Source organism: Rattus norvegicus, chromosome 19 (genome assembly GCF_021556685.1).
Source record: "Rattus norvegicus strain SHRSP/BbbUtx chromosome 19, alternate assembly SHRSP_T2T, whole genome shotgun sequence".
NCBI lineage: Eukaryota > Metazoa > Chordata > Mammalia > Rodentia > Muridae > Rattus > Rattus norvegicus.
In genome coordinates, this window is record NC_141552.1 from 11,741,382 (window position 1) to 11,754,544 (window position 13,163).

Consider the following 13,163-nt stretch of genomic DNA (forward strand, 5'->3'; position numbering starts at 1 on the left):
AAGAACTACTCTGATTTCATTCTGCAGACAATTACTGTCCATAAAAGGAGAGTCGACTGCTTAGCTCTGCTAAGGAAGGGTAAGTTAGTCCTTCAGAATTCCTGCTTCACTTAAGATCTGTCAGATGATCTGGGGCAGAAGGCTGAAAAAGATGCTCCAACATTATAGGAATATTGGAGCCTGTCCAGGCAGTCAGCTGTGTCTACAGATTGTATACGTTTTGGAAGCTATGTCCTTGTTCTTCCTACATATTCAGGTAATACTTACTTCCTTCTCATATCTCTGACAGAGTTGAAGACTGTAGTCTCATAATTAAACTGAAGTTATTTAGCATTAAAGAAAATGATCTAGATTTGAAAGGATGTTTTTTTTAATGGTAATACAAGTTAAAATCAAACATAATTCAGGTATAGAATTGTAAACTCTTTAAGTAAGAATACTTTAAAACTGTTAAATGTGATGGATTGGATGTTATAAATCTATGTCATATATTATAATGTACATAATTGTTATAATTATGTCCAATGCATATCTGAGAGATAAGAAAGTTTAACTGGACAAAATGAGTCATATGGCATAAGCACCCTTTAGTCACTATTCTTTGGCACAATATTATGTTTGTGAAATTTATCTACATTACCTTAGAATGTTGCTTCTATCTTAATGCTAAATAAACTATTGTTCTCCTTATCCATTTAATTGTTGATGGACAGGTAGGTTGTTTCTACATTTGAACCTGCTTACAAACACTCTGGAGTTTGTATTATGGTGTCTTGTGTATTTTTGTTGACTATATACTTAAAATGGAGTTTCTGGGCTGCTCCAAAGTTCACCTGAAGTACATCATTGCTAGTGCATACATTGGAAGACCTACAAGAGGTACCTGCCTTCTACGCTTAGTGAAGAATAAACACCACTGTAATCCATTTGGAACTGCCGATCTCTAACAAGTAGCTCACATATGGAAATAATATTTCCATCAACATATACATGTCCACGTGTCCTGGGAAGGAACACCAGTGGTATAGGGTCTCTGCAACCTTTACCGCCGGAACCTGGACTAACGGATGAATGAGCTTGACCCAAGCACGTTACAGGCTCCTCTGCTTATGGGAGAAGCTTATTCTAGAAATTGGATCAGCAGGGCATGCACTTATGGTTAGTGACAGAGCAGGGAAGACCCGACTAGCTTTGTTGTGATGTTGACCTTTTAAAAAGAATGCACAATTACTTGGTTCAAGCTTTCAGCTAGAGTGATAAACATCCTTTTTTTGATCATATTTCTGGTATCCATCAACCTAGAATGCCGGAAGCAGGCTGCTTTGTCAGCTAAGGATCTAGCAAACCCACAGCAGACATTTAAAAAAAAAAAACTGATGTCTGCTTTCATTGTGCAGAGGACAGAGAAGTACAGAGGCGCTCACATTACTCTGTGACCATTACAGAGATGCCCAGTAAGAAGGATTTTGTACTTTTTGGGGAGGGAGAGAGTACAAAGGAGAGGACAAAGAGTATAAAGTCCTAATGCTGGCTGTCAAGGACACATGGTCACCCTAAGTTCTACTTATGTTTATACTTCATTGTCTTAAAGTTGGAACCCTCAAAACCACTTATGCGCCTCTGTAAAACCCACCAAACCTTGAGCTCCGGTCTAGTAAAGCCTATTTTTATCTCTGCCAGAACCTGCCTGGCTCTTTCTTGATCATGCCCTCTGCTCTCTGTTCCTGTTTTCCTGCCATTTTCATTTTCTGTCAACCTTAGATAGATTTCCCCATCTCGCCTGCGTGCCTCCTCTCTGAAGCCAATCAGCTGCAAGATTTTCCTCTGGTCAATTGTCCTGCACATGTTTTCCTACCCTGAGACGCTCAGTTCTTCAAGGAACAAGTAAGGTCATTTCCACAAACCAATATCTATCGGTGGCACACATGGTAAAATCAGAGGATACTTCTGAATGAGTTAAGTGAAGGAATTGCTTTGTGGGACCCAATAAATGCTCAAAGACCATTTGCTCACAAACTGTTAAATGTGCTGAGATAAATACTGCTCGAAATGTTTGATGAAGCAGGTCTTGAATGAAAGGAGCTAGGCAGCTGTCAATCTGGCGGGTCTCTTTAGTCAGATAAAAAAGGTCACATGTCAAAATCAAGTCTTCTGTTCAATGACTGTCAATCTCTCACAGGGTGAAAAGACTCACAAACTTTAGTCAGAAGTTTTCTCAGGAAAAGAAAAAAAATATGGGCATCTAAAGAGACCTAGGTGTGAATCAGGTATCTGAACTGGCTTTCAGGAAGTGACTTACTCTCTCATATGTTCAGTATGGGACAATGCAGCCTTAATGGCCCTCAGAACATCCTACATCTGCTGATACCAACCACAAACAAAAATAATCTTTAATCAAACAAAAATTCAGAGTCCTTCTGTGGCTGAAAATTCCCAAGACAGGGGGAAGCTGGAAATAAGCCAGAGAAGCTGTGTCCCACTTTGATTGACTCCTGCTCCCAAGCTCCACACCAGGGCCACCAGAACACTGTTCTACGTGTTAGGAGGAGCCATGAGAGGGTGATGGAGACAAAGCAAAGAACTTCTCTAAGAGACACAGTTAATTGGAACACAACATTAGAGATGTATGTCTCAAAATCCGACAATGACAGGAACACTTGGAGAGAGAGGGAACGTGTGAGGTAGGGAGCTGCTTCTCAGTTTGCATGTCAAGCCAACACAGAAATGCACACACACTGAAATGCACGAGAAGGGTCCTGCCAAGTTGCCACTGAGTAAGGATGATAAATAGAAACTAATTGCTCTATGTTCCTACTGAGTTGTAAAGTACTAAACATGACTGACAGTTTCAGCCGGGTACAGTCCTCACTACTGTTGTGGAATAAAACACAAGGGTCTGTATGATCCTATGAAAGTCTAAGAAGTCCTGTGAAGCCCCTCCATCTTACCTCTACCGACTCTCCTTGCCAGATCCACTCTAGGCCAACCTAATGCCAGAATCAGGCTGTTGTGTTTTATAGAAAGATAAGGAAGGCACGAGTATGTTTGTAGGGGGTTAGGAATGGTGTGGGGGAAAGGGATGCCCCTGAGGGTCCAGGCTGAGGCATCCCTTTCACTTGATACCTCATGACCTGCATTTTTAGATCACGCAGGCCGAGAAATCCAAGTTTAAATGGGAATGTGTTTTCCACATTTACAGAATAGGATGTGATGGGTGCACCAACTCTTAGGGAGCTTAGGTGGGTGAAAATGCTTGCTCTCATGCAAAGGTATTGACTGATGGGTGTCCATTTGCTAGGACCTACTGTACATACAAGGTAATGCGGGGGTAAGTGAGAAGTCCGTAATAGCAGATGCTTTAAGACCAAATTGAATATACCATTCTCATTCCTTTCCCCTGTACCTTGTGTGTGTGTATCTCTCCAGTCAAGAGTGCCATTAGCCCCTTGCTGTTTCTTTTGGTGCCTCCATAAGGAATTTGTACATAATTAATGGGATGGAGATGCCCAATATTTACTGAGCATCGATACTGGTTCTATATCTGTGGGTTCTATGTTACCTTTAAGGAGTTAGACCTCCGAGCAGCCTATTATCACTGGGTTATTATTCCCATTTATCAGATGGGGGAAGATAAGTGGCACAGACAGGATCCTAACTCACTTCTGCCAGATGCACACCATACGACCTTCTGCTCTGCTCTGCACTGTTGTTGGTAGAAACTCTTGTTCTTAAAGAGCTAGAGAGTAAATGCTTTTGGCTTTAGAAACCACAAGATTTCCACTAGCACTTCCCAAGTTCTGCCACCGTGACTGCAAAGGGTCAATGGTGTGTCACAAGCCTTATTAACGGACACTGACGTTTATTTGAGTTTCATATAACTTCCATGTGTCACAAAGTAGATTCTTTGATTTTTTTCCCCCCTCAGCAATCTAAAAATGTGAAACCCATCTTGGTTTTAGGAGGACACAAAACCAGCAATTTTGGTCACCCCTTACTGCAGACAGTCAGATATTCACTAAGAGACAGAAATAAACATGGAGAGTAGTGGTAAATATTTGCTGCTGTTGTTGTTGTTTTAACTTTGTATTGATTCTTTGAGAATTTCATATTATGTACCCCAATCTCATTTATCTCCTCATCCCTTCACATCTGCCTTCCACCCGTGCAACCTACCCTCAATTAAAAACCAAGAACCAAAACAAACATCTTGCCAGGGAAGCAGCAGGGTGTCACACAGTACATCCTTCTGTCCAAACAGCTTTACCTGCAAATGATCCTGGCAGTGAGTCATTGAGGCCTCTGGCTTCTGCTACACTGTCCATACTGGGTCCTCACTGGCACTCCTCTCAAATATCCTGTTGCTGCCCCGTGCCATGAAATCCTGCAGCTTTGGATCTGCAGGACTGGAACTGTTCTTATAGTGTGATGTCCTTACCACCCCCAGTTTAACCGCGGGCCTCAGGAAGACTGGCTTTCTTTCCTATTTCTTTGGTTGCCTGCACTGGACCAGCAAATAGTTCAGTCTTTGTCCACCAGATGAGGTTTAATAAACATGGGTTAAGTAAGCAAAGCCTGCCTGGCTAGAGCAGCCACGAAGCCTGAGAGATGGGGTATTTCTCTTGGATGGCTAGCTTTGATAAGATCCCTTTCACTTGAAGCAGTCCCTCAGGTCCCGACTAAGGAATTCAGGATCTGCCACACCATTCTGATTCACGTACATCTGACCTACTGTGCTGAGATGCAGTTGTGAAGAGATTGCTCCGGGGCTCAAGGAAGGCTCTTTAAGGTATAATGGTGGGTGATAGGCACTAGCACACAGTGTGACTGACAGAGCATGAGTCTGGTCTTCTGCGCTTCGTTAAGGCACTGTCATTTTAAGTTGGGTTCTTTGAGCCATGATAAGCACAGGAGAATGGGCTGGGAACAAGAACAGCAATGGAACTGCATTCTGCTGGTTTCCCTCCTAGATATCCTGTAGGTTTTTCCACACTTACCCATACGATCACTTGATACATGATTTTTTTTTCTGGACAGTCTTGTCAGTCTGTAGCCAGGCTTTGCTCTGTACTGAAGTGTCCCCAGAGCCCTCTCAATGTGACGGGGGCTTGGTACTCTTACTTATCACCTCATCTCTGCTGAGTGTGTGCACAAGAAAGTCAAGTGGTTATGAGGCCCAAGAACCCACTGATAGCGAAAATTGGCTGTATTGGACACTTTTCTCACTGGGATAAAACACCATTGGCCAAGGCAACTTACAGAAGGAAGGATTTGGGGTTAGGGTTCCAGAGTGATAAGGATCTTTCATGGTAGAGAACATGGCATCACGCTAGGCCTGGTGGCAGAAACTGTATGCGATGAGGTCACATCTCGAACCACATGCGCAAAGCATGGGGATGACTTAAATTTTTCTAAAAATCTCAAAGCTGGTCTCTTAGTAACTTCTTCCAGCAAGGCCACACCTTCTAAGCCAGCTCAAATGGCACCACTATCAGGGGACAAAGAATTCAAGTATCTGAGTCTATGTGGGAGCAGTTTCATTCAAACCAACACAGGGGGGTAGGTAATAAATGCGTGAGATGGAAAGGAGGGCACCGTCTCTATAATAAGTTCTGGAATAAAGCGTGTTCAGTTGTGTTTAGTAAATAGGAATCACCTGCTACGGATGACAAACTAGAGGATCTAAGGCTCCCCAGGTGACTCTCCTATGTAGCTACCCACGTGGGTAGGTACCGTTCTAAGTCTGGGAGATGGTCGCAATGCTATTGAGGCAGTTCATAGCTATCTCACCTAGTTTACTGGGAATGGGGCTGGACAAATTCCCAGAAATACAACTTCTCAAGAAGCCATTGCTATGCAATGACAGGCTAAGAGCTCATAAGGAAGGCGTAAGCCCTGGGCTCTGACATTTACTGGCTCTGCTAACTCAGGAAACCAATTAACCTTGCCAAGCCTCCACGAACTCCTCTGTAAAATGGGGATTAGAGGAGCTAATGCACATGAAAGCGTGCGTCAAATCTAATGATTAGTGCTGTGAACCTGAAAGATCCCAAAGAAATGACACGTGTCTCGTGCCATCTGTCCCTGCGACCCGTGAAAACCACACGCAGAATGAGGGCCGACGATTTTCTCCAGGGAAAGCCGCTTGGATTGCATCCTTTCTTCTTCACTGCACAGGTTTCTGGGTAACAGGTCCCAGCTTCTGTGCTTCAGACAATAGGGTTGGCATCATGGAGATCCCCCGACTTTCCAGGGGTCGGTAGGGCAAGGCAGCGATATTTTCAGGAAAGAGAACCCCGCTTGCTACTGGTATTCCAGGTCAAGTAAAGCGCTAAGCCAGACATGGCTACTCATGGCCAGCGCTGGGTCTGCTTCACCTGGCCTCTGGTCTACAGTCCATGACCTCAGAGGCCTGTCAGAGACCATCTCTCTGAGCGGAAGAAGCTGTGGCTAGCTCCCTACTAATACTGATTCTTCTGTAATACTGATTCTTCAAAAATAATGATTCTTCTATAAAAGGGAGACAATGTACCTAATATAGACAGCAAACAAGAATGTGTCAACTCTAAGGGGGGAGGGCTTACTCATAACATACCCATTGAATTGAGAAGTATTATAACATTTAAATATCCATCACATTTGATACGGCAGTGCCTCCCTTAGACTCCTTTGTATGTTGGTATACAACCGAACAAATATGATCAATAAAGGAATTTGTACGTTATGGGTTATACTTTGAATGGAGAAAACTTAGGGAAAAGTATAATATCATTTAGTGAGAAATGAATACATTACGGTCTGTCAAATGAAAAATCAATGCAGTATTAGAAATAAATTAGCTCTGTGCCCAGCCCCACAATACTCAGAGGAAGCTCTACACCCAGGTTCTAACACGCCCAGGACCACAGTTTGAACTGCACCCGGAGCAGACCTGGGGCACTGGCTCTGTACCCACACCTACAACAGCCAGAGGGAGTCTGACTCCCAGGTGCTTTGAAACACCCAGGATCACAGGAGAGACCACAACAGCTGCCCCAACACCTGGAGTAACTGGGATCCCAGGATCCAGGGGTACAGGAAACCTGGCCCAAGAGTGGCATGGGTTCCTTCTGGTTTGAACCTGGGCCAGGAACAGAATTGGGGTGCTGGCTCGGCATCCTCTCTTACAACACCCAGAGGGAATCCAACTCCCAGGTTCTCTGAAATGCCCATTTCCACAAGATCACAGAGGAAGTTCAACTCTTAGGAGATCGGATACAACCAGGAACACTGGAGTAGACACACTCTACTATGTTGTCCTGGCCACAACATCTTTCATAACACAAGAACCAGGACCTCTACAAGAACCAGTGTAACACAAACCCCCATCCACCAGAGGCACGGGTTCCTTCCAGCTTGCGTCAGTGCCCTAAGCAAATCCAAGGCTCTGGCACCCCATCCACTTCTGCAATACCCTGAGAAAGTTTGACCCAGGATTCTCAGGATCACAGGATCACAGAGATGGCAGGACTCTGAGAAGTTCTGACACAACCAGGATCACAGGACACACTCCAGTCAGAGATGGCAAGGGCAGGTAGCAGTTGAGATAACCAGATGACAAGAGGTAAGCCCAAGAACATAAGCAACAGATACCAAAGCTTCATCAGAACTCTGTTCTTCCACCACAGCAAGCCTCGGATACCCCATTACACCAGAAAAGCAAGATTCAGATTTAAAATCACATTTAATGAGGATGATAACTTTAGAAAGAACATAAATAACTCCCTTAAAGAAATACAGGAGAACACAAGTAAACAGGTGAAGGAATTGAACAAAACCATCCAGGATCTAAAAATGGAAATAGAAACAATAAAGAAATCACAAAGGGAGACAACCCTAGAGATAGAAAACCTAGGAAAGAGATCAGGAGTCGTAGATGCAAACATCACCGACAGAACACAAGAGATAGAAGAGAGGATCTCAGGTGCAGAAGATACCATAGAAAACATTGACACAACCATCAAAGAAAATGCAAAATGGGAAAAGCTCATAGCCCAAAACATCTGGGAAATCTAGGATACAATGAGAAGACCAAACCTAAGGATAATAGGTATAGAAGAGAGTGAAGAATCCCAGCTCAAAGGACCAGTAAATATCTTCAACAAAATCATAGAGGAAAACGTCCCTAACCTAAAGAAAGAAGATGCCCATAAACATACAAGAAGCCTACAGAACTCCAAATAGATTGGACCAGAAAAGAAACTCCTCCTGTCACATAATAGTCAAAACACCAAATGCACCAAACAAAGAAAGAATATTAAAAGCAGTAAGGGAAAAAGGTCAAGTAACATATAAAGGCAGACCTATCAGAATTACACCAGACTTCTCACCAGAGACTATGAAAGCCAGAAAATACTGCACAGATGTCAAACAGATCCTAAGAGAACACAAATGCCAGCCCAGGCTACCATATCCAGCAAAAATCTCAATGAACAAAGATGGAGAAACCAAGATATTGCATAACAAAACCAAATTTACACAATATCTTTACACAAATCCAGCCCTAAAAGAGATAAAAGATGGTAAACTCCAACACAAGGAGAAAAAATATACCCTGCATAAAGCGAGAAAGTAATCTTCGTTCAACAAATCCCAAAGAAGACAGCCACACAAACATAATTCAACCTTTAACAACAACAACAACAACAAAAACAAAAACAGGAAGCGACACTTTTTCTTAAATCTCTTAAGATCAATGGACTCAATTCCCCAATTAAAAGACATAGAGTAACTCACTGGATATATAAACCGGAACCAGCATTTTGCTGCATGAAGGAAATGCACTTCAGGGACAAAGACAGACACTATCTCACAGTAAAAGACTGAAAAAAACAAATCCCAGGCAAATGGTCCCAAGAAATAAGCTGGAGTAGCCATTCTAATATCAAATAAAGTCGACTTTCAACCAAAAGTTTTCAAAAAAGGTAAGAAAGGACACTTCATACCTGTCAAAGGGAAAATCAACCAAGATGGACTCTCGATTATGAACATCTATGCTCCAAATGTAAGGGCAACCACATTCATAAAAGAAACTTTAGTAAAGCTCAAAGCACACATTGCACCTCACACAGTGACAGTGGGGAACTTCAGCACCCCACTCTCAGAAATGGACAGATCGTGTAAACAGGAACTAAATGGAGACACAATGAAACTAAAGGAAGTTATGAACCAAATGGATTTAAAAGATGTCTATAAAACATTTCATCCTAAAACAAAAGAATATACTTAATTCTCAGCATCTCATGGTACCTTCTCAAAAACTGACCATATAATTAGTCACAAAACAGGCCTCGATTGATACAAGAAGATTGAAATAATGCCATGCATCCTATTAGATCACCATGGACTATAACTAAGACTGGGTCTTCAAGAACAACGAAAACAACAGAAAGCCCACATACACATAGAAGTTGAACAACACTCTACTCAATGATAACTTCATTAAGGAAGAAATAAAGAAAGAAATGAAACACTTTTAAAATTTAATGAGAATGAAGGGACAGCATACCAAACCCTACATGGTACAATGAAAGCAGTGCTAAGAGGAAAACTCACAGCTCTGAGTACCTCAACAAAAAAAAAAAAAAAAAAAAAAATAAAACCGGAGAGAGCATATACTAGCAGTTTGACAGCATCCCTGAAAGCTCTAGAACGAAAAGAAGCAAATACACCCAAGAGTGGTAGACAGCAGGAAATAATCAAACTCCGGGCTGAAATAAACCAAGTAGAAACAAAAAGAACTGTACAAAGAATCAACAAAACCAGGAGCTGGTTCTTGGAGAAAATCAATAGATAAACCCTTAGCCACACTAACCAGAGTGCACAGAGAGTATCCAAATTAACAAAATCAGAAATGAAAAGGGAGACATAACAAAAGAAACTGAGGAAATTTAAAAAATCATCAGATCCTGTTACAAAGGTCTATACTCAACAAAACTGGGAAATCTGGATGAAACAGGCAATTTTTTTAGACAGATATCAGGTACTAACACTAAATCAGGATCAGATAAATCATCTAAAGAGTCCCATAATCCATAAAGAAATAAAAGCCATCATTAAAAGTCTCCCAACTTAAAAAAAAAAAAAAAGCCCAGGATCAGACGGTTTTAGTGCAGAATTCTATCAGACCTTAAAAGAAGCTCTTCAAACTACTCCACGAAATTGAAACAGAAGGAACATTCCCCAATTCCTTCTCCAAAATGGCAATTATGATTATACCTAAACCACAAAAGACGCAACAAAGAAAGAGAATGTCAGACCAATTTCCCTTATAAATATTGATGCAAAAGTACTCAATAAAATTCTCGAAAACCAAATCCAAGAGCACTTCAAAATCATCATCCAACATGATCAAGTAGGCTTCATCCCAGGACGGTTCAATATAAGGAAATATGTCAAAGTAAAATACTATATAAACGAACTCAAAGGAAAAACTAAGCACATGATCATCTCATTAGATGATGAGAAAGGATTTGATAAAATACAATATTCTTTCATGATAAAATTCCCAGAAAGATTAGTTTGAGTTCAATGCAAATACCAAACATACTAAAACATAGTAAAAGCAATATACAGCAAACCAGTAGCCAAAATCAAACTAATTTAAGAGAACCTTGAAGCAATCTCACTAAAATCAGGGACTAGTACAAAGCTTCCCACTCTCTCCTTACTTATTCAATATAGTATATGACGTCCTAACCAGAGAAATTAGACAACTAAGGGAGGGCAAAAGGATACAAATTGGAAAAGAAGTCAAAATACCACTATTTCAGATGATGTGATAGTATACCTCAACTTTCCCATCCCTCACCTCCTGAGAGAGTCCTCAGACTCCTCTCCTGTCCAGCAACTAAAGGGTATTGTCCAGGTCAGCAAGAAGGCACAATTCTGGGTCTGTGAAGGGTAGACTGGTGTAACTTCAGCTGTAACCTTTTATGCGTAGGAGCCTGACAGGACATAAATAAGGCACAGCAGGCCTGATGGCCTGCAACTGTCAGCGGCAGAATCTCACTATTCTTCAGGGACGGGCTTCAATATAGGTTCCTTGGCTGGGCACTGATGTTGGCTTTTCCCTGTCTTCTTCCAGTTTTAACTCCTACTCTGAGTATTGATTTCGTATCAATAGTCAAGTAACTACAGGTCAAACTGTAGTTTAATAGGGTCTGCTTCTGACTTTGAACTTCCAGTAGCTTGGCTCACATCCTTTTGCCTTTGGGTTCTGGGGCCTCGCGTTTAATTCTGACTTCTGTGAAGTCAGATCATCAGGTCTCAGGGTTAATTTCCTGGTTCATTTTCTGTAGAGTTTCTAGGTCAGACCCTAGGATCTGTGTATGTAGCATCTTCAGGTGGGGCATTTCCCAAAACTCGGCCCCAGTTCTGTTCTCTAAAAGTACCAGCCCATTTTGGGACCTGAAATTGTTGAACCCCAGGTTATAATCCTGATAAAAACGAGGATGGGATCAATGGCAATGAGTATGGAGGAGAGAGAAGGATCCAGAGGTACTGTTGGAAACAGACGTAGGGACGAGCTTCATTCCCTGAAGCGCTAGGGTACTTAGCTGTGGGATAAGGAATGGCTACACAAGTGACTATCAACAAAAGAGAAGATGCAGGGCTGCTGTTAGTACCAAAGCAGAATAAACTACCTGGTTTTAGACATATGATATTTAAGGAACGAAGTACTTAGAAGTGCCAAGGTCCAAATATGTCTACCTTTTCTACTGCTACCTCATGGCAGGGTAAACGTGGACCTTTTGATGAAAGGAAGGAAGGGTCAGGGGGACTATGAGCTCGTGCTACTTTTGCAGCCTCTACATGGAAGACTGAAGCAAGATAAATGCTGATGATTACTGTGAGAGCAGGTCTGAAGTGCATGTATGTGGCTGGAAAGGCAACACCTACTCCATTAAGGAAAAGGATGTTGGATTTATTACTGCAGAATGATCACAGGTTTACATCGGTAGTCAAAGAAGTTACAGCTCAGGCCGATAAAGAATTAAACAGGATCCCAGCATTAAAGCTAGCAGAGGACCTTTTTGGCAAGACTGGCAGGCTTCCACAGTTCAACTACTTCATCACTTGTAGCGAGGCATAAAGTAAGAATTGGAGGTGTTACCTGTGTATGCCTTGTGCCCTAATAAAATCAGAAATCCTTAGGTGGCCTCCTCCATGTTGCTGCTCATCTCCTTTCTTTGAGGAAGGGACAATAAATCTATGTCTCCCTCTCTCTATGGTCCTCCACATTGCCCTTATGGTTTACCTGTGTTATAGCCCCTTCCAAGGGCTGGCCATGGACGGTGATTTTTCCAGAGATTTCCAAGATACCAGTCACTCTGGTTCTCTACCAATCCCAGGACCTGTTGACCTGTAAAACAGAATACACAGATATCTTAGAAGCAGCAGTCAGACATCTAGGGCTGGAGAGTATAGAACACAAGGAATGATTATGCAGATCATAATAACAGTTCATATCCACTGGGGGTTTTGTAACTAAGTGCCAGGTCCTGACCTAAGTGTTTAACTTGCATTAACATGTTTTATTTTTATAATTATGTGGCTGTTTTTATTATCTCTATTTTACAGAGAAGAGACAGCTTCCCAGAACAGTCAATTACTTTGTCCAAGGTCATTTATCTACTTCTGATAAAGTTAGAGTCTCCATCCGTCCATCCACCTCCCTTCCCACTGATCCACCCATGCATGTATTCATTCCCTAAATCATGGGTCATACATGGGTCTTTACAGCCTGACATGCTAATCTTTAAGCATTTCAGTCGGATGCTTTCCATTGTGTAGTGATTTACTAGCTTTCTGAACCTGAGCTACAAATGTTTATTTGTTTTGTTTTAACATCAAAGCCTAGGGAATGATCCTCACTTGATGGGATGGGAGCCTATCAGGGAAGGGCCACTCTGTGACAAGCTCCTCACAATGTTTCTGTTCCCACTATGTTCTTAATCGATGTCAATTAGCACCATGTCAACCCAAGAGTGTCACCTGAGGGGATAATTACTCTTCTGCCTTGCCTCTGGTACACCATGATATCACATATGGGTTAGGTTTATAGTCCATCACTTAGGGATGTGTGTCTGGAATGTAGGTAAGACTGAATTTCTGAGCCTTTGAGG

The 13,163-nt window shown here is 42.0% G+C and overlaps 1 protein-coding gene across 5 annotated transcripts in view; it reads right to left on the reverse strand.

The window, feature by feature from the left end:
* Large1 (LARGE xylosyl- and glucuronyltransferase 1) overlaps positions 1-13,163 on the reverse strand; it is a 452,006-nt gene that overhangs the window by 83,168 nt on the left and 355,675 nt on the right. For all 5 annotated transcript variants that reach the window (NM_001429168.1, NM_001429166.1, NM_001429167.1 and 2 more), the window contains 1 exon segment: positions 12,296-12,400. In NM_001429168.1, coding sequence (NP_001416097.1) covers positions 12,296-12,400 — 105 coding nt within the window.